Raw genomic sequence first — 20873 nt, 5'->3', positions numbered from 1 at the left:
ACGGCGATTTGTGTGCATTTCCCCAATCCCCACATCGCTGTGAGCTGGAGCTGCTCCCACATCAAGCGACACACGATGCCGGCGAGCACAGCTCCATCAATAATGCAGCGGGGTCAGCGCCAGCAGAGAGCTGCCGGCTTCCCCACACGCCAGCTCTGCCTCTGGGACTGGATTAACATGCTAATCCCAAAAGCAAGCCCAGCCTCAGCTCCTCGGGCTGAGCTCCAGCTCCCCAGAGTGCTGCCCCCAGGCTCCTTGCAGCCATTTCCCCTTTTCCAGCAAGGGCATAGGGCACTGCACTCCATCCCAAACACACAGCACACAGCAGAGCAGTGACCCAAGCTACAAAGTGCATTGCCGATTCAGCAGCTCCAGTGCAGAAATGGCTTGGTAAGGTTGGTGCTTGTAAAGGGGGTGTTCCTGCTGCCAGGCTGCATCCCTGCACCATGCCAGCCTGGGACTCTGCTGCAGCCTAAAGCAAACTCAAGCAGAAATAAAGCTGCAGCTGCTACGGTGTCCACAGAAAGATGCTGCAGGAAGAGCAGGGAACATGGCTGAGATGCAGCTGCAGCTCCTCTGCTCCATGCTGGGGGGCTTACCTGATTCTTCACCTGCCCTAGGAAGGGGAACCAGGGACAGGTCCTGCTGTCCCCTCTGCTCTCAGCCACCGGGACCGAGCAGCACGGGATGCTGCAGGGAAGTGCTTTAAGTAAGTGCATGGCTTAAATTAAGTTTTGTTTGTTTTTTTTTTTTCCTTCAAAGTTCATAATTACTGCAGACACTTCTGCTCATGTCAGGCTTTATTACATCTCTGTGGTTATTCTACAAGCCCTAAATTTTGGGCCTCAACTGAATTGGCAAAGCTCTCCAAAAACATCTGCGCTATGTTACTCCTCTCCCAGCACTCCGGCAGAAAGCTGGCGGCACGAGATGTTGCAACGCAGAGTTTTGTTTGCAATAGAAACAAAGCTCTTATTCCTGACCCCAAACAGAAGGGTAAACATTTACCACCCCGATGTCAGTGCTGCCCACACCTACAGGACCCCAGGGCTCAGCGCTCCTTGGGGAGGCAGCACACCCATCCCCGGGTCCCCTGCTGCTCCTGGTCTGCGGTGGGCTGGTGGCACGCAGTGCTGTCACTGCAATGCCCCAAGTCCAAAGGGGTCACCCATTTTCCTGCTGTTTATGGCTTGTGGAGCAAGACTAAGGCTGCACCATCCCCTCAGCATGGCCAGGTTCCTCCACAATTTCCAGTATAAAGAGCTGAAGGACTCTACTCATCAACTGCCCACGACACTGCTTGCACCACACACAGACCGTGTGGGTTGTGACAATGGGACCAGATCTCTGCCTGCAGCACTGAGCCCATCACTCAGCCACAGGGATGCAGCCAAAGCCAGCAGGCAGCACAGCCCCAGCATTCCCATTTAACACCCGGACACTAATTCCTCTGCATTAGGACTCTGGGAACAGGCTGCTTGCGCCCAAGAGCTATTAAAGACACGTGCTCGCTATCCAAATGATGAAGGACAGTCACAGCAGTCCCTTTGCATCCCCAAATCATGCTTTGGTGTGACGAGAACGGCAGTGGGAGAACTGCACCATTCCAAGCACGTCCCAGAGGCCTTGCTGTTGTTCTTGTTTTTCCTGCAAACACAGCTGGAGAACAGCGAGGCACCGATCCCAACAGCCACAGCCAGCCCTACACCACAGCCCTGGACCTCGGCTGCCCACACACCGCAGCACACCGACCCGCTGCCCCAGCAGCCCAAGCATTCATTTAACAGCGCTGCCCCAAAGGCACCTTTGCAATAACAGCAGCTCCCGGCAGGCACACAGAGCAGCACTGCAGAGACAGGGTCACATCTCACCTCTCTGCAGGAGGCATCGGGATAGCCAGCTTTGTTTGCCTGCAGGGAGAGTTACCCCTCAGATTCACAGCAGGATTCTTCTAGAAGAGATTTTGGGCACTCAGGTGCGTCTTCTCCAGCAACAAGGGACACAGACAGGGCTCAGCACTGCAGAATGGGGCCTTGCAGTCCCTGCTCCCTGTGGCACCACAGCCCTAAGTCCCAAAGGTGCTGTGCTCCACTGGGCGCATGCTGCTGGCAGCCAGCCCTGCCACCCTGCTCCCTGATTTTAAACAGGTGCTGAATTATTCATAGCACTACAGTGCTTGCTGGAGGCACTGCGTCCCACACACCAGGTCGCACCTTAACCTCCCTGCCCAGAGCTGCTGACACTTCTTGCTCTAAAACAAGCACGGGGGAAGGCTGGCAGAGCTGTGCCCACCCTGCCTGCTCCACCACATCCCTAATGCCACATTTCTCTCCTTGCTGCACTGAACAACTGCCCGATGCCTGGTGCCAACCAGACCTGGTTTAGGGGAGCACAACTGCAGGGCTGTCAGCCCGTCTGAACCCAGCACTGCAGGGCTGAGTGCTGCAGGACGCAGAGCGCTGCCTCCTTGAAGCAAGCAGGGCTAAGCAATGCACTGAGCCAGGTCCTGCAGCTCCAGCCACCTGTGGCCCCAGTGCAGCAGTGACCTTGGACAGGAAATCCCACAGCTCTCAGCTCTTCAAAGAGCTGCTGCAGGAGCAAAACAACTGCGGAGCCACTGCAAGCGCCCACCGGGCTCAGAGCCGCTCGGCAGCCCCACAGAGAACCCCCATGGGGGGAGTGGCAGCTCCAGGAGTCATTGCTTCTGGAGGGTCCCATGGATCACGTCAACTTGGGACAACCCCATCCTGAGCTCTCCCCAAGGCAAAGCCACCACAGGTCACTATGCCCTGTTAGGGCAGCACATCTGCTGGATGCCAGCACGGGTTCTGGCACCACCAGCCTCAAACACAGCAGCTCCTCCATGCGCTAACCCTCACCAGCCCCACAGTCCCTCTGCAGGGGGGGGTTCCAGGCACTCCCCCCACTGCACCCCCCTGCCCGCTCAGCTCTCCCTGTCCCACCCTCTCCTTGGAGGAGCTGAAACCCAAAGGCCGGAAAGGACCAGCCCGTTCCCTGCGCCCGACTTCCCGTCAGCACAAACTGTTGGATTTCACCCAGCAAAAGGAACAGAGACAGGATAGGAAACCCCCAGCCTGGGAAGCCGTGCACGGCCATTCCTACTGCAGCCCGTCTCTCCCCAGTTCCCCTCTCCTGTCCCACCAACCATTCCAGGGGGATATGAGCCCCACGACATTGACTTCCATTGTCACCCAGAGCCCTTTAGATGCCTTCACGCCACAGCCTGCAGCCTGTCCTCTGACATCCCCAGGAAAGGCAGCCCCCTAAACCAGCACAGCCCTGGGACAGGCACAGCCCTGCCCAACACAAGCAGCCTCATACGAGGGCGGGGGGGGAGGGCTGGAGGCAGAACCCCACACATAACTCTGCAGCCTGCCCTACACCTCATCCCCATGCAGAATTTGCTTGAGCCTACAGGGGCTCCTGAGGGCATCAAGGGCTAAAGCTGGATTTGGGAGCAGGGAAAGCCTTGCACAGCCTGGTTGTAAGCAGCACCACGGGGCTGCAGAGCGATTCAGGTGGGGACAGCCAGCTGCACGGTGGTGACAAGGACTGGCTCGCTCCCTGCCACGTTCACACCCAGTGTGTGCATGGGCAGTGCTGGGGCTGAGCGCTGCCTATCTGCGCGTGCAAGGCTGTGCCATCACCGCCCTCCCAGCAGGGAGCCAGCCACGGAAACTGGACATCTTCCACCTCAAATTCTTTCCTTGCTGGAAAGGAGTTTACCAATAAAAGGCGCTTACTGCAGAATCACAGCCCAGACTCAGACCACTTGAAAAAGAGCTAGTTTCCTTCCTATTTCAGCAAAAAGCTGAGAACACATTCGACCCAGCTGTTCCCTCCATCCTAGAAGTAACAGAGAAGAAATGAACTGAGTTCAGGAGTCCAGCTTCACCACGTCCACAGCCTTTGCTGCCTGTCCCCATGGACAAGGGCACAAGGACATCAGCCAGGGCAGACTGGTTGTCCCCAGGGCTGGCTGCCCTCCTCAGCTCTCTGTGGCTCTTCCAGGAGCAGCCAACGCTGCATCCAGCAGAGCAAGCAAGGCCACGGGGCAGCTCACCCACAGCTTTGGGACACGCTGAGGCTCCCACAGCCACATACAGAAGGTTTGTGGATGGGAAGCACACTTGCAAAGGGACGCATCCTGCTGTCCAGCCCCACACCGGCTCTGCCCTCACCTTCCTGCTGCCGTGCGAGAAGCTGTGTGAGTGCCGCTGCAGGCTGCCCGCGCTCAGCTCCAGCTGTGGCTTCCACACCTCCCCGTTGTCGCTGCCCACCGACTTGGAGGGTGAGATGCCAGAGCCCAGCAGGACCCCGCTGTGCGCCATCTCCTCTGTGCACGTCAGGCGCAGGCTGCACAGGTACTCATCCGTCTCCTTGTCCACCACCAGCAGGCGGGTCTCTGTCTCCACCGCTTTGATGCGCTGCACCACCTGCAAAGGAGAAAGAGACGTGAGCAGAAGCCCAGGGACTCCCCACACTCGGGGGTTAGCTGTATCTCAGGACCCTCAGTCCATTGGCGCTCTCCCGCAGCTTCCATCTCACTGCAGGGTGCACATTTGTTGCAGTTTCTATAGGCAACAGGGGAGGAGGGCAGAGATTCGGGATCCTTCATGATGGCACAGCCTGCAGCCAGTGGTGACAGTGAGAACTCCTTCCAGTCCAACCCAAGGGACAGATCTGCCTGAGACACCTGCACGCACACTGCTGGGCATCATCCCCTCTGCTCCACTTGCAAACATGCTGTTCCATCACACACCAAGCATCCCGAATCCTCCTGCCTGACTTCATCCCTCAGAGGAACAGCGCAGTTCCACTGTACAAACCGCCCTGCAAAGTCTCATCACCTTTATATGGGGCTTCTTTCTCCCCGCATACTCAGGGGCAGGGCAGGGAACCAGACTCAGGGTGGAAAACTGGGTTACACTAAGAACCAGTGCACAAATGCAGTGTCTCAATTGCTTTTGCTGCACTCTCCCCAGCAGCATCCTGGCTCCCCCCACCCGGGGCAGATTTATGAAAGCAACAATCTGATCCGCGCATTCATCCCTCTGCACGATGGGACAGCAGAGATAAGGGAAACCAGCACCAGGAGATGAGCCCGTCCCTGCTGGTCTCCAGCTCCAGGCACGGCTGAAAGGGACCATTGTCCTCGCACAGCCTCACTTTTTCACGTCTTTTTTTGTGACTGCAGATCCTCTGAAAGGAGCTGGCGGTGTCAGCCCAGCAGGGAGGAAGGGGAGCACGGGGCAGCTCACACGTGGGAAAGCGGAGAGCTGCGCTCAGCTCTCGGGAAGCTGAGCAGGCACATGAGTACAGCACAGCAGGGTAAGGTGGGAACGGGGCACATTGATGGGACACACGCAGGAAAAGGGCAGAAAAAGCCTCCAGAACCCCCTGCCTCCAGCCCCAGGGTGGTATCCCACAGGGCACCACCTGCTGCCTGTACAGGCCTTCATCCCAAGGTGGAGGATGGATACCACTGGTGATGCAGCTCTGCCACCCTCCCCAGCTGCAGAGGTGACACTGCCACCACTCACGGCCCTGCAACACCCTGGGTGTGCTGGGGAAGCCCTGAAGCAACGCAGGGTTCCTTACAGCTTCTACCCTATCTAGGTCAGGCCAGCCAGATACTGCAACTGCCAAGGTTAGAAGTGACAAACGAGCCTAATGTGCAATTAGCCAGCGTTTATTTACTCCCCTGCAAGCTCCATTCAAGGTCAACAGAGCCGGTATCTGCAAAATGAAAAAAAAACAACCAAGACGAAATTTATAAACTGCAGACAAGGCTGAGTGTGCTGAGCCAACCAACCCAGCGAGCACCAACACCCACCGCCCCGCACCAGGAGGGCTCCCACCCATAGCCTGCCTGCAGGGTGCTGCTCCGCTGAACCCCAGAAAATCCATCTGCTCCTTTTCAGATCTATTTCTGTGCAACAGCAGGTGATACTGCTGACACCGGCAAGGCAGCATCTGCCAGGGCACACCTCCAGAAGGGGACAGGGAGCAGGCAGCTGATGTGCAGTGGCAGGAGGTGCAGATGGGCAGCAACACGGGGAAGCATGCAAGAAAAGCAACTGTAGAGTCCTGCACATCCCTCCATCTTCCTCAGGCCCTGCAGTTTGGGTTCTGCAGGCACTATTGCAGCACAGTAGTTCTCACTACTGGCAGGGAGAAAAGTCGTGCAGATCCAGCATAGCACCACAGATCTGCCGCCAGCATAGGAGCCTGGAGTCCCTGTCAAGCACCACTCATGGGAGAAACCACAGCTGCCAGGGCACGTTCCTCAAAGCTGCTCACAAAGCAAAGCGCTCTCCTTTTTGGAAAGCCCCCATGCTGCTGCTAGAGACCAAGCATTGTGCATACTGCACTGCGAGTACTCGAGAGCTCACATCACAAAACCCTCAGCAAGCTCCCAAATCCTTCCAAACAGCGACAGCATTGGGACAGCAAAGCTGAACAGGACACCAGAAGCATCCCAACCCAACACAGGTGCCACGAAGCACTGCCCATAGCACAACGGGCCAAGCTGCCTCCAGCTCCCACAGGAATGATGTCCTTGGAAACAGAGCAGCGGGGCAGAGAGCAAAGCAGGCACCCAGCAAAGCACCCATCTCCTACCCGCCTCCGAGCCATGGCCAGCACCCACACCCGCAGCTCTGAGGACAGCTCAGCGTCCGCTCTGCATCCGGCACCTCTGGACCTGCTCTGCACAGCTCCCTGCCCCACATCCTCTGCAGCTCCACCCAAACCCGCTCCCACCCTGGGAGCCAGCACCGGCCCAGAGCAGAGCCCAGCAGCCCCAGAGAGCCCCACAGTGCTGGCAGGGCCTCAGTTCTTCCCTCCCACCCTGGATGCTGTGGACACCTTCCACGTGCACAGCTCTGGTGTCACTAGAGGGGACCTGAGGGCTTTCCTGTGCCACCAGCACAGCTTGGTCACCTCCGGGCTTACTCCGCTGGTGCAGAGGCATAAAAAGAAGAAGGGATCCTACCTGAGACCACCACGGCACAAGCTCCCACACACTCCTCAGGATGTGTCAAGGCCACACAAAGGGGCTGCTCTTGGCCACCAGCACTGCAGGCACCCCAGGAGTGTCACAGCCGCAGGACACACACATGTCCCATACACATCCCACGCACAGCCCCAGTTCAGCCCCCTCCCAAGGTTTCACTGTGCCACAGGATCAGAAGTGCAGCACCCATCTGCTCTGCCCACTGCCAGGAGCAGGCTGCAGCACCGCATCCCAGGCGGAACAGGACACCCTGGGAGCACGTCCTGCTCCTTACATCGCTAGCTTAGGCCAGAAACAGTTACACCAAACAGCGAGGCCTTGTTTGCTCCCAGCGCCATCCTGCCACAGCTTCAGATGTGCATGGAGAAGCGTTACTTGTCCAAGGACGGAGATCACAACAGCATGAAGAGGCGAAGCTGGAGCAGTACTCAGTCCCAACTGTGCTCAGGCACCAGAGCAGCATCGCCCATCCTGCAGCATGCCCATGGTTGGCATTTTATTGGGGAAAGTCATTTTCCTTGGCTGGGCTGGGCAGGAAGAGCAGGTCCTGGGGCATGCTCAGGCACTGGTGCCATCGCAGCAGGAATAATTTGGGGCTCTTTGCTCCCCAACAGAACATTCCATCCTATGCTCCGCAGCAGTGATGCCAGAGCTCCATTCCTCTTCCACCAGCTGGAAACAGAAGAGGGAAAATCTCCCCCATTCCCCTTGGCCTACAAGAAGCCCCTGCACATTTCAAAGCCGCAGCAGGCCGCCTTGGAGCCGCTATCGCTCCTTCCCCAGCATCCGAATTCCAGCGGGGAGCTGCGCTGCTTTCCAACAGGGGAGCGCCGCCCGCCTCGCTGCCCAGCGGGATCAAAGCACGGAGCCTCCTCGGGTGGTTTTGAAATCGCATTCAAGACAAACATCGACTTTCACAGAGCTGGCTCAGATTATCTAAACAGGCAAAATCAGCATGGGAACCTATGAATCTAGGCACGGGGTGGGGGGGTGGACTGAGGGCTTTATTGGAGCCACCTGAGCTGCTCGTGGTGCCCTGAAAGGCTCTGCCCTGGAGCACACCACTTCCATACCTGTAGGTGGAACTCAAAACCCATACACACACCCCCAAAAGAGTGCTGGATCTGAAGGCTGCACAAACCATAACCCTGCTGCGCAATGATACATCGTTGGCAGCAGTGCCAGGCTCCTGCAGTGAGGCCCTGGACCCAAGGCACCATGATGCTGTGCAGCGGCTGCCCCAGCCTCACTGCGTGTTCTCTGCGCTGAGCTATTCAACAAACACAAGTTTTGGTTTTATAAACAGAAATGGACGCGGCCTGAAGAGTGCAGCTCCTCCTGCAGAGCTGGGACCTGACTTGTTAGGATCCCCTCCAGTTCCAGCCATGCCCTACAGTAGATACTAAACCCTACAAAGCCCTATCACCTTTCAGCCACTCAAACCGCTGAACATCTGTGGAGCTTTATCTGTAGATTGGGAGACATCCTTGCCCACCCTGGGCTGCAGCAGCAGCAGCAGCAGCTTGCTTAAAGTGACCAAAAAAAGCACCAAGCAGAGCCGGAAATAAAGCCCAGGTCTCCCGATTCCTTTTTGCCATAGATTGCATAACACAGCAGTGCCCTGCCCATACCAAAACACCTTCGGCTCTCCCACCTCGCTCTCCTGGCTGCCACGATTACAACATCCTCCTGCAGCAGGGACACGGCTGTTCTCGTGGGAACGAGGTGTTCCGGGCTGCAAGAACTCCACGCAGGCCGAGCCCTACGCTGGGGCACCCACCCTGCCCGGGCACCCCCGGCACCGCGCTGGGAGGGGATGCTCCGAAGGGATCCGGGGAGATGCCCGCACGGGGCAGCCGGCACCGCGGCTGGGGGGGGGGGTCAGCCTGGGGGGGACCCTCGCACTCCTCCTTCCCCCCTCCCCCCCACTCCCCACTCCCCCAGCCCGGACCTGGTGGTGCGTTTCCTGCTCCACGTTGAGCCCGTTCACCTCCACGACGCGGTCCCCAGCGCGCAGCCCGGCCGCTTCGGCGGGGGAGCCGGGCTCCACTTTGCGGATGAACTGCCCGCTCTTGCCCTTCTCGCCGTGCAGGTGGAAGCCGTAGCCGTTCTCCCCTTTCAGCATATGGCACAGCCGCGGCTTCAGCTGGTCCTTAGCCATGGCCGGGGCGGGCGGAGGAGCGCGGCGGAACGGAGCGCGGCGGAGCGGGGGCGGGCGGCCGCGGGGCCCTTTTATGCGCGGCGCGGGGCGGGCGCGGGGCGGCGGGGCGCGGAGGGGCGGGCCCGGGCCGGGGCCGCGGTCGGGGCCGGCGCTGGGGTCGGGGCGCTGCGCAGCGCGGCCATACTGCGCGCTGCCCGGGAGCGCGGAGAGCGGGGACGGGAACGGGGCCGGGGATGAGAGGCGGAGCTGGGGTTGGAGACGGGGACGGGGCGGGCGGAGCCGGGGACGGGGCGGACGGATCCGGTGGTGTCCCGGGGGCGGGTGGAGAGGGGATGCCCGCGGAGCGGGGATGCGGGGCTGCGTGGATCGGGGCCTCCCGGGGCTGCTCAGAGCGCCGCTTCGGCTGCCGCGGTCCACCCAGGGCCGCTCGGAGCCCCCCGGGCTGGAGGCAGCGGGGACTCCCGGAGGGTACCGCAGCAGTGCCAGAGCCAGGCCCCCCGCTGCCCACCGGCCCCGTTACTCCCCGGGATGGGGACCCATGGAACGCGGCACTGGGCTGCACAGCTCTCCGGGAGGAGAAGAGCGGGCAATGGGGACCCCTTGTCCCCAGAGAGCTGCTGAGAGGTGATGGGTTCAGATAGGGAGGTTGCAGCCCAGCCTGGAGACACAGAGCCCTTTTGGGGTGTCTGCTGATCCACTCAGCCTGGCACCGACAGCGCTGCTGGCCTGACAAGCTCCGTATGTTCGTGGGAGAGAGTTCTGAGAGGCACACAGCTCTTTCACCAAGGACCACCATGGGCTCAGCTGCCCCAATGCCCTCCCCACATCTTGCTTGCCTCCGTGTCAGCAAGGCGCTGAGGTTCCCCAGCACTGTCCCCAGCTTGGTCCGTGTGTAGCCTCGGACAAACGTTTGGTGTCCCCCAGTGCCAGGCTGCAGGGATGGCCTTACCAGCTCCAGCTTCCCAGCAGCAGAGCTGTGCTGCACCCAGCGCCTGGCTGAGCTACCCTCAGCTCACTGCCATCGGCTGTGCCGGAACGCAGAGATTCCCATCTTCACCCCTCTGCATCTCTGATTTCATTTCCTTGAGAGCTTTTACAGGAGGAAATGACCCAGATCTGTTGTCACAGCGCTGGTGCTGTGGGTCTTGTTCCAGTGTCACAAGGGCAGTTCTCCTGCCCCAACTGCTTTCCTAGCAGATTTTTATAGACCCGAAGAGAAGAGAGGAATTCTGCTGAAGTTCTGCATTAAGTTACTTTCCAATGAGATGTTTGAACCAAGAAGATGCTTGGGATGCTTGGATGCTCGTCGATTTCTTGCTATCCTGGAAAAATAAATAAAATAAAAATACTATTTTTCTCTTTTTGCCCACATTTCCTACCAGCAGTGAGGATGTTTGGGCGCTGCACACCAGCAGGGGCTGTGCTGGACACAACGAGGCGATTGCAGTGCATTGGGTGCCAGCTCAGCTGCACTGGGTTTGTCCCTGCAGCGCTGCTGCTGCGGGCAAGCAGGGAATCCAGAGAGCATTTCATTTGCTGTATAACATAACCGCTCCCTCGAGCCTCTTTGTGGAGTCCTGAAGCTTTTTTTATCAGTTTAGAGGAGTGCGAATAATTGATTTTTCCGCTCGCTGGCCAAACCAAAAAAAAAAAAAAAAACAAACAACTGGAGGGAAGGAGAGAGGAGAAGGAATTGTTTCAAGTTTATTTGAACAACAACAAAAAAAAAGTTTTTCTTTTTATCCAGTGCAATAAAAAGAGAAGGGAGAAAATCTTTTGGGTGGTCGGGCAGAACATTTTAACCCTTTTGAATGTTATTTCTGGAAAGCATTGGTAGCTTACATAGTAAAAAGGGGTGAAATACCATTCCAAAGAGGTGAAAGTGCAACGTTTGAATGTTTCCCAAGTGCTTATTTATTTGAGCACAAACGTTTTCTCAACTGTAACCTGAATTTGTCGACTTCTTCCAGCCTTATACCCAAAAAGCACTTCCCCACCCTCCAAATAATAATAATAATAATAATTGTATTAATTGTAGAAGCAGGGTCATTCCTGGCACTGAGTGCCACCTGCCAGGTGAGAAGACGCAGCCCAGCGCAGATGCTGGGATCTGAGAGCCGCACCGGGGAGGCTTTTGCAAACCTTCTGCAAAGCTGAAAGCAGAGCTGGCAAAGGGCACCGGGACCCCAGGAGCTGCCGGTGATATTCAGCAGGCATTGCACAAATTATTATTTATTTTTCCATTTAAATTTCTGGATCCTGATTGCGCTCACCTGAAGGCTGGGGAAATTTATGGGACCCGTGTGCCCATCGGCCTGGGAGGGCTGGAAGCTCTTTCTGCTCGACACCTGCTTACAGCCCACTCACTGCGTGAAGCAGTTACACGGAACTACACCTGTGTACCAGCTCTGTTTGCTCTCGGCCTGCCCACATTGCGTAACCCATGCGAAACACACACACCATGACAAGAGGTTGCACCAGGGCAGCAATGCGGGTGGACCGGCACGGGAGGAGTGTGGCGATCCCACAGCTCAGAGGTCTGCCTACGTCCAGCACATCCCTGCTCTGTGGCCCTGCCTACACCGGCTGCCTTTGGAGCTGGTGGAAGGGCAGTGGGGCGGGAGGTGGAGGGTGGTTTGCCAAGGCTGATGGTGAGCTGCAATTTCCATGTAACTCAGGTTTTGCACACCTTTGGTCCTGCTGCAGCAGGTGGGTGGAGGGTGATGGAGGCTCCCAGAGCTTCCCTCTGCAAGCAGTGCTCATCAGAATCAATTTCCACCTCTGGTGTGGGAACTGGCAGCTGCTGCCAGGGCGATGCTCTTCCTCTACGCAGTCTCTTCCTCCTCCTCCCCTCTGGCCCCTGTTGGCAACAATGTTCACTCATCCCCCACGGGCAGTTGTGGATAACCCGTTGTCACAGCTGTAATTATCCCTGGCATTAATAAGCGCAGTCTCATGCTGCAGGAGGAACAGGGAGTGAGGCGAAGGCTCCTGAAACGCATTGTCTCGTTTTCACAAGGTTTCTGTGTGTGGCACTATTGAGCTGTAAACAGGTGAGATTGATAGGGATGGAAGGAGGATTAATCATCAGGAGGATTAATGACACGCTCTGTGAGTTGTGAAAGTCCAGATAGCTCGGTGATGCTCCTGGGAGCTGGGAGATGCCTCTTTCACAAGCTGGCAGATGGGAATCTGCCCAGGTCCTCTGGGATTTGCAACCAGAGAACAGAGCTATCAGGGCTGTGCCGGAGAGGGACCGACTGCACTTGGTGGTGTGCTGAAATGTGGCTGGTGACAGCCCAGCCCTATCTGTCCCTCTCCAAGGAATACCTGGATATCTGCTGTGTAAGGCAGAAAATACTCAAATACCGTTCCAGGGACAGCACCCTACACTCTCCCCCTTGTGCTGTACCATTCCAGCACATTACAAACAGGAAAAACTGGGCACTAAAAGGGCCATGAATTCGGGTGGTGCCCTCAGGTGGGTGCTGCAGGCCATAGCAGGCCAGGCTCCGGGCACACAGCGCTGCCAGGGTTCAATGAGCCCATTGGGATGGCCGGTGCCTCCCCGAGCCATGCCGCAGATGCTAGCAATTACTACCCTGCTTGGTTTGGCACAGCACCAGGGACAACAGGCTCTGCTACTAAGCAATTAGCCCTGTTCGTTTTATTAAATAGCCAGGCCGTGCTAATTGCTTGCTTTGCTTCCAGCTCAGTAAATCAGAGCTGGATGCGGATAGAAAGGAGAGCAGCACCAAGCCCTGCAGTGGGCTCTGGGGCACCCATCCCCGGGAGCACCCATTCCTGGGAGTACCCATCATTGTAGTTTCCACCCCATGGGCACCCACCCTATGAGCACCCAGCCCTGGGTGCACCCATCCCCAGGGCACCCACCCCAGGCGAGGCTGGCAGCTGAGCAGCACAGGTGACCACGTCCACGGAAATACCAGCGGTGCAGAGGGGAACTCCCAGGGCAGGAATGTGCCTGCCAGGTCACTGCCAGACCTGGAAGAGAAATTCAGTGTTAATCCACGTTTTACTCAACTGTAGCCGCTTCCTCCCCACATCGCAAGCCGTAGGAGCTGTACTGGATCCAGAGCCTGGGTTAGCCATGTGGAGGAGCAACAGAAGTGGTCTGAGCTGGGAGTTTCCTGGGATCAGCCCTGTCCTTTGCAGCTAGGGTGCCCACCCAGATGCAGGATGCTGGGAGCATGGAGGCTCCATGCTGGTGGTTCAGCTTGGGTTTAATCCCAATGGGTTAACCCCACAGGCTCAGCTGAAGGAGATCTCTGTCCATGTCTCTGAGCCGCTCTACCCTTATCAGCACTCTGGACAACTTTGGAATAGGCTAACGCACAGAAAACACAGAGATAGCGTTATCTCCCTGCTCCCTACATCTCCTACCCCTTATCTCTGGCCTTTCAATTTCCCAAAGCAGCGTAAGCGTGATAGTGTGGACAGGCCACGGGCCGGGCCCACAGCTGCTGCGGTCTAATAGGACAGGGGCCGGTACAGCCCAGCACAGCCTGGTATGGCCCGGCACGGCCTGGCACCACAGCAATGTCCAGGGCCATCACCACACCAATGGGGCTACCAGCCCTGCCCAGGGACCTCCATCCCCACCATCACCACACCATAGCAAGGTTTGGCCCAGCAGGACGAGGAGCAGATCCAAGGAGGGAGGAAGTTCCCCAGGGAGTTTTCTTCCTCCCAGAGCACATGGGGCCCTGCAGCCATTGTGTGTGTGCGGAGCCCACGTCGGCTCCTCTGGGGTTGCCAGTTCCTGCCAAGCCTGGGCCCTGCCGTGCCTGCTGCCTCGCTGGATGCCTCTGGGCTCCTGGGAGAGGCCAGGAGCCGGGAAGGAAGCGGAGCCGCCCCGGGCTCGGGCTGGGTGGGGTGGGATGTCTTCCTGCCCGCCACAGCCCCCAGGGTTCGCCTGCTGCTGGGCCTGGAACACAACGCGCCCGCTGGCATGGAGGGGCTGGTGCCAGCATCACTGCTCCGCTGGTGCCAGGCTGGGCATGCAGAGCCCCACATGGCGTGCAAGGAGCCCCAGAGCAGTTCCATCCCTATGGTACTTATGGGATGGGCCTTGCCATAGCAGGACAGCCTCACGTTTCTGGCAGGGGCTCTGCAGACAGCAGGCACTGCACCCTCCACGGGGGCTGTGGTGTGGGGACGTGGTGCCAGGACTCAGACCTTTCCTCCTGCCTCCTCCCTGATCTCCCTCATCTCACAGCACCCCATGGCCACAAGATGGCATGGCAAAACCATCGGGTGCCACCACGCTCCCCCAGTACCTCCTGCTCACAGCTTTCCCACAACCCCTGGGGTTACACTTCATCTCAAGGTCTCCATGGGGCAGCTCTAGAATCCCACATCCCAGCCTAAGTGGATGTGGGCAGGAGGGAGGCAGAGCTCTCCTGGGGCTGGTTATAAAGGAGGGATTGCTTTGATGCCTATGGGAGAGGAGTAATTAAACACCTTGGGAAGGCTTCTTCCTGTTGGCTGGGGTTGCTGACCCCCAGGGAAGGCCCAGACCTCTGCAGAGCACAGAGGAAATCACTTTGTGGCCCCGTGTGGGAAATAATCAGCCCATGCTTCACAGCTGCAGGAGGAATTATTTTACAAGGTGAGTAGAGGAAGGCTGGAGGTTAACCAAGTGTCTCGCTGGGACTGCCCCAGTAATGGAGCACTGCAGTGCTTCTTCTCTCTGTGCTGCAGCCACATCTCCCACCCCAGTGCCTGCATTAATGATGCATTCTAAATGACACCCACCCCAGTGCCCTTCATCGCCCTCTCTGCATCCCCTGTGTGATGCCGACCTTTGCATTTCCCAACTCCCAACTCACCTCCACCAAAAACAGCAATCCGCCTCTGCGGCCACTCCAGTGCCTGTTGGCAGTGTGGCAGACACAGCCCTGTTCAAGTGCCCTAATGGGCAATCACGCATCATTTGTGCCATCCATGTACCATACTGTACTAATGATGAGCAGAAACTTGAAAACCTTGGGGAGATGAAGAGGGGACTCAGACAGGATCCCAGCACAGGAGCGTCTCAGCCTCGGCTCCCAGCTCCCACCCACCCCTGCTTGCCCCTCTACATGCACTGCTGCCCCGGCCGCACAGCCCCACACAATTTGAATGGGGAATAACATTTTTCTGTCATCAGCAGAAATGTTGGTACAATGAAACTCTAAGCGGTCAAATAAGCAACCAGAGCAGAGGGGACCGGCAGAGCTTCACTTCAGGGAAGACTTCATTCTTTGCCATCTGAACTGACACCCAGCCTGGCAGCAACTCCCTCACGGGCACTGAAAGCAATTCACTATAACGCTGCAGAAAAAAACGGTGTCGAGAAGTTAAATCATGTCAGAAAAATCTGGGAGTGACCAGAATGCTGCAGCACCTGCCCTGGCTGAGCCACACCAACCTATGCTAAAAGGATAAGAAAATTGCACAATGATACAAGTTTCCTTTGATTGAGTCTCACTTTAATGAGGGCAGGTTCCTAGGAAGCAAACAGTATGTGTTTGTGTCATACTGCAAACAAGCTAGTACAGAAATCTAAAAAAACATAAACAAAATAAATATCTTCCCTGTTTACTTCTCCCCAAGTCCATAGCACTAAGTTGACCTGAAAACAAGATGAATTTACCACTGCACTGGGACAGTGGGCGAGAAAAAATCTGACTTTTTTTTGTTTGTTTTGAATGCAATTGTCTGTATGCTTTCAGAGGTCAGAGCAGCCGGAGAAGCGCCGATGGATCTCAGCAGTCACTGAAAAGTCCCCACCGTAGGCAGCTCAGCTCCTGCAGCATCCCTGCCCGGCCTTCAGCGCAGCACAGCGATGTCTTCAATCGGGCGAGGCTGCAAGGAGAAAAGGGATCCCATATTATATTATTATTATATGCTACCCATGCTTTATTCTCCCTGCCGTGGGCTCTGATCTCACCTATCGTCACTGCGGACCCTTTCTGCCCCAACAAGACGCAGTGCGCACAGATTGAGCTCTGCAGCTGCAAGCGCCTCTGTAAACATCCCAGTCCCTGGCTCGGCCCTGCCTGCAAGGCTCTGGAGGAGATTTTACTGTGAAATCAGAGCACTGCACCCCACACACTGGCCTGGGCCACGAGCGTGGCACCCAGCACTGCTCTGCCCCTGCTTGCAGCCAGGAGTCACCAGGACAGCACAGAGCTGAACCAATACGCCTGGGCTTCCCACAAAAGGCACTAATCCTAGATTTCCTTCAAAAAAAGGGGGCAAGAGGGAATGTGGCTATGTGTTTTGGGGCTGACCCAACATGTAGAAGCATCCCTGGATTTCAGCTGAATGTTGGATCCTGGTTGACATAAGAGGAAAGAGGTTTAGTGTTTGGAAACAGCCCTCAAACAGTCCCACGCAGCTGAGCAAAGCAGAGAGGGCAGGGAGAGGAGATCTGGGAGGTGCGATGCTGGGAGCTCCTCGGCCCTGCTAACACCCCTCTGTGGCACTGACAGCTCGGGATGCAGGCACGTCATCCCTCAATCCGGGGCACAGAAATCACCCGGCTCCTTTTTTCACCCTAAAACCCAAGCACAGCCCCTCCGAACAGATCTGACCATCCCATCTCATTGCGCTGGGACCTCGTGGACCAAGTTTCAAAATGCAGCACAGACTTCTGCAAACTCACACGATCGCACCCACCCGGTGACGGGGCTGGAACTCCCCCCCCAGGAGCCGGGCTGTCCCGCGGGGTCCACTCGCTCCCGACCGCCCGGCGCCGGGATGCTGAAGGCAGCGAGGTGCTGGCGGGCAGCTCCTTGCATCCAGCGATGGCAAAGCTCCTGAACACCGCCCCCCACCCGCCCCAAGCTCCACACCAGCACCCCGGTGGCCGCTCCCCCCGTCGGTTCCCGGCTTTACCTGAGCTCCGCGGGCGGAGGGCGGCGGCCGGGCGGGGGCAGGACGCGGGCCCCCCCAACCCCAGCCCCGGCGGAGCAGGCGCTGCAGGAGGGGGCCGGGGCCGGGCGGCGGCGGCGGGGGGTCCCCCGCGGGGCTCCCCGGGGGTTGCGGGGCGGCGACGGGCGCGGTGCCCCCGGGGCGGTGCGGGGGCTCTGCCGGCAGCTCCCGGCGCCAGAGGTACGGGGAGCGGCGGACGCCCATCAGCAGCCCCGAGGCGCGTCCCACCGTGTGGTACCGGGGGCTGGCGACGTGCTTGTACCAAGCCCCTGCCGGTGCCGCCGGCAGCATCAGCCCCAACAGCACCAGGGCCCCCCAGGCGCCCCCCGACAGCTGCCCCCTCGCCATGGCCGTGGGCAGGAGGCGTCTCGGCGGCCCCGGCCCCGGGTGCCCCAGCGAAGGCAGCCCCGCGCCCGCGCCCCGCCAGTTTATACTGGAGCCGGGAGGGGCACCCGGCGGCTCCGCCCCGGCAGCCCCCGGCCGCCCCCCGGCAGCCCCGGCCCCGCGGACCTCCTCCCCGCTGCCCGCCCCTCCTCGACCCCTCCTGTGGACCCGAGCGTCCCTTGTGAGCATCCCCTGCAGCACCGAGCATCAATCGTGCTATCCTGAGCATCCTCCCTGCAGCTTCAAGCATCCCTCCCCTCCTTGAGCATCCTCTTTACCTCCCCAAGCATCTTCCCTACAGCTTCCAGCATCTCTCCTATCCACGAGCATCTTCCTGCAGCCCCGAGCATACAGCTCATGGCTCAAGCAACGTCCCTATTGTCCCCTTCACAGCCCTGAGGGTTTTCCCTGTGAACCTTAGCTTCCCCTCTGCAGCCTTGAGCATCGCATCATGGTCCCAAGCATCCGTCCACAGCCCTGTGCACCTCTCTTCAGCTCTGCATCCTCCCTGCACCCCTACGACCAGCCCGACAGCAGCAAGTTTTATCGCTGGAGGAAGAGAAACATCTTAAACTGACTGCAAGTGAGGAACCACAGAGGGGATCTGTGCCCACCACCAGCCTCGCCGAGGGCCATCTGCAAGGCACAGGGGCATGCCCTAGAGAAACCATAACAACACTCAATTCCCATGGGACACCTGCCAACTTGTGTTCCTCTCCCCAAAGCCTGCTGCATTTTTGCTGCGTTCGCAGCTGTTTGCAGTGGGTTTGTGAGTGCTGCTGCCCCTCCTCTTCTGCAACTCAATTCTTAAATAGGTTATCACCACCAATTTCATGACTTCCCTCAGGTGACTTCTTCCCCCTGGATTCCCTAGTAAAACCAAGTAGGTCAAATGTATGCTCAACAGAGCAATTCTAGTTCCTTCTGTTTATTACCCAGTTTGTTGGCTTATCACACTGATCTACATCTAAACCATCACTGTTCTTCAAGACACACAGCATCTTGCATGCTCCTGCGTTCCTATTTCACTCTCTGCTGTTATTTTAACCCATTCTCATGTAGGCAGGCTCTCCTTACCCAGCTCCCAGCCCCTTCCTTCCAGCCCACGGTGTGCAGAAGTTCCCCAGGAGCAAAGCTTTTTCGTGCCCCACGTACTCTGCACACACAGGTTCTGTGCCCCTCCAGAAAGGAGTGCAGTTCCTGATTGCCAAGGGGAGGGTCCTGGCCTTTTCCCATGCTGAGTGCAAGAAGTCACATGTATGCAGAACAGGAAACGTTTTTGTTATTGATCCAGACCCGAAGAGTCAAACTTATCCGTGGCGCAACTTCTTGGAAGCACCCGGATTTACAATAAGGACCAAGCCCAGCTCCATCTCCCCTGAGCAGATCGCTGATGGATGGGCTATTTTTGTCACACTTTGAGTGCTCTGGAGATGATGAGAGGCTGCATCGCTCCCATGTTTCAGCAGAGCCATTAATGAATGGCAGTGGTACATCATGCAGACAATCACATCGCAGCCCCGACTGCCAACCCTCTATTCATGATGGGACACAAGCTGTAGGGTTTATTTCCCTCAATAAAAAGCCTTTATACTTCCTCTCACCCCAAGAGCAAGAGTCCCAAGCAATCCGATGTCAGGTCTGGAATGGGCAGTCTTGTCTCCTGCTCTGCCCCAGCTCCCATTCAAGGAGGCAGCTCAGCAGCTTGTGCTGTGCTGCATCAATGTGCAGACGTGGGCTCAAACTTCCTACCACGAGAGAAAATTTTGCATTCCTAGACATCTGCCTGAAGTGTCTTTTCCATGTATTTTTGGCATTACTTGAATAACATGTCATGCTGACAGCCTCTCTGGGAACTGAACTGAACTGAACTCTTTCCTCACCGTGCCTGCAGGTTTCCTGCTGCGCTGCTCCAAGGTGGTCCCCTCTATTGAGATCTCAGCCTTTCGGGCCAGTCCTGTAACTCTGGAGACTTCAATTCATCCAAGCAGAGTCCAGCCAATCTCAAGCCCGTTTGAAACTCCTCTTCTATGTTCTCTCTTAATAAACACAATGAACCCCAGCATCACATTTACCAACAACATGGGGACTGAGACAGGACTGCTCCCCTCCCCCAGTGCTCAGGCAAACCAGTGGTGAAATGATTCCAAACTGGTAGAGGTGAAGGGGAGTGGGATCTAATCACCTGGCTGTGACACTGAAAGGTTCCTCTTCTTTAGTTTTGGACCAAAACACATCTTTTTGTGAGGGGAAGACTCCGCTGGCTCTTGGTCATGGCCCAATGCTTGGTTCTCCATCTTCTCTTCAGGGCTCAAGCACCTGAGCACGAACCAGAGCTTCAGTCTGAAAAACTAGGGGGCAAGAGGGGTGAGCAGGCTGAGTGTCACGCCTTAACTCCTGCAGTGAACCCAGCCAGCTCTTGTCAGAGCCCTGCCGCCACCCGATGTAATGCACGTTGTGCTCTCGCCTCCCACCACACACATTACTGCGCCCATTCAGGATTTGTGGCTTTTGAGAATGATCTAAATGAATTTGATGTCCCAGAAAGAGGCACTTGAAAAATAAACCGGCGTGGTTTAATGGTAGCATTTTCCACATTTTTATTATAATGACTCTGGTGTTTATTGGAAGGTTAGCAACTCATCTGAGCATGAAAACAAAGCAATTTAAAAGGCCAGCCCTATGATGGGGTCTCTGGCATACTCAGTCATTAATGATCATTCTGTACATGACACTTTTTGGCCATTTGGGCTCTCCAGCATCTCACTGTGGGTGTTCGATGGGACAGAGGCATCGTTTTGGATGTACGCAGGAATAGAACCTGTCCTCCTCTGGCCGCAGGGCGCTTTGCAGAGCTATGGTCCTAACTCAGCTTGGTTGGGAAGCTGAGGCTGAGAGTTTAGGAAGTTCAGTCTGGAGAAAAGGAGGCCAAGAGGTGACCTCGTTGCTCTCTGCAACCTTCTGAGGAGGGGAATTGGAGTGGGAGGTGCTGGGATCTGCTCCTGGTAACTGAAGGGTGTGCGAGGATGGCACAGAGATGCACCAGACAGGGCACGGGCAACAATTTCTTTAACTTGAGGGTGGTCAAACACTGGAAAAGACTTCCTGGAGAGCTGGGTGATGCCTCGTGCCTGCCAGTGTTCAGGCAGCATTTGGACAATGCCCTCAGTAATATCCTTTAATTTTTGGTTAGCCTTGAAGTAGCCAGATGGAGTCAATGATTTTTGAAGGTCCCTTCCAATGGGATTAATTCTATTCTACTCTATTCTATGCTATGCTATGATATCCCATCCCATCCCATCCCATCCCATCCCATCCCATCCCATCCCATCCCATCCCATCCCATCC

The 20873-nt window shown here is 57.1% G+C and overlaps 2 protein-coding genes and 1 long non-coding RNA gene across 4 annotated transcripts in view; all 3 read right to left on the bottom strand.

The window, feature by feature from the left end:
• The window catches only part of SLC9A3R2 (SLC9A3 regulator 2), a 28949-nt gene extending 19684 nt beyond the window's left edge, over positions 1 to 9265 (bottom strand). The window contains exons 1-2 of one of the 2 annotated variants that reach the window (XM_021412046.1): positions 8991 to 9265; positions 4203 to 4457 (exon numbers count right to left, since the gene is read on the bottom strand). In XM_021412046.1, the coding sequence (XP_021267721.1) occupies positions 4203 to 4457; positions 8991 to 9200 (465 nt within the window). In that variant the 5' untranslated portion in view covers positions 9201 to 9265. Of the gene's footprint in view, positions 1 to 4202; positions 4458 to 6645; positions 6676 to 8990 lie in introns of those variants that run through there. The other variant, XM_021412047.1, reaches the window with a different exon arrangement.
• On the bottom strand, positions 10434 to 12301 carry LOC110405909. The gene is made up of 2 exons (XR_002443179.1): positions 11474 to 12301; positions 10434 to 10522 (listed from the first exon to the last, which is right to left on the bottom strand). It is a non-coding gene; the product is annotated as an uncharacterized LOC110405909 (long non-coding RNA).
• On the bottom strand, positions 15673 to 17528 carry NPW (neuropeptide W). The gene is made up of 2 exons (XM_021411944.1): positions 17106 to 17528; positions 15673 to 16070 (listed from the first exon to the last, which is right to left on the bottom strand). The coding sequence occupies exons 1-2, from the start codon at positions 17487 to 17489 to the stop codon at positions 16035 to 16037; spliced, it is 420 nt and encodes a 139-aa protein (XP_021267619.1). The 5' UTR covers positions 17490 to 17528; the 3' UTR covers positions 15673 to 16034.

The sequence above is a fragment of the Numida meleagris genome, chromosome 13 (assembly GCF_002078875.1).
Source record: "Numida meleagris isolate 19003 breed g44 Domestic line chromosome 13, NumMel1.0, whole genome shotgun sequence".
In the NCBI taxonomy this organism is placed as follows: domain Eukaryota; kingdom Metazoa; phylum Chordata; class Aves; order Galliformes; family Numididae; genus Numida; species Numida meleagris.
Note: the sequence above shows the minus strand (reverse complement) of the source record. Positions and strands in the feature narration are given on the sequence as shown.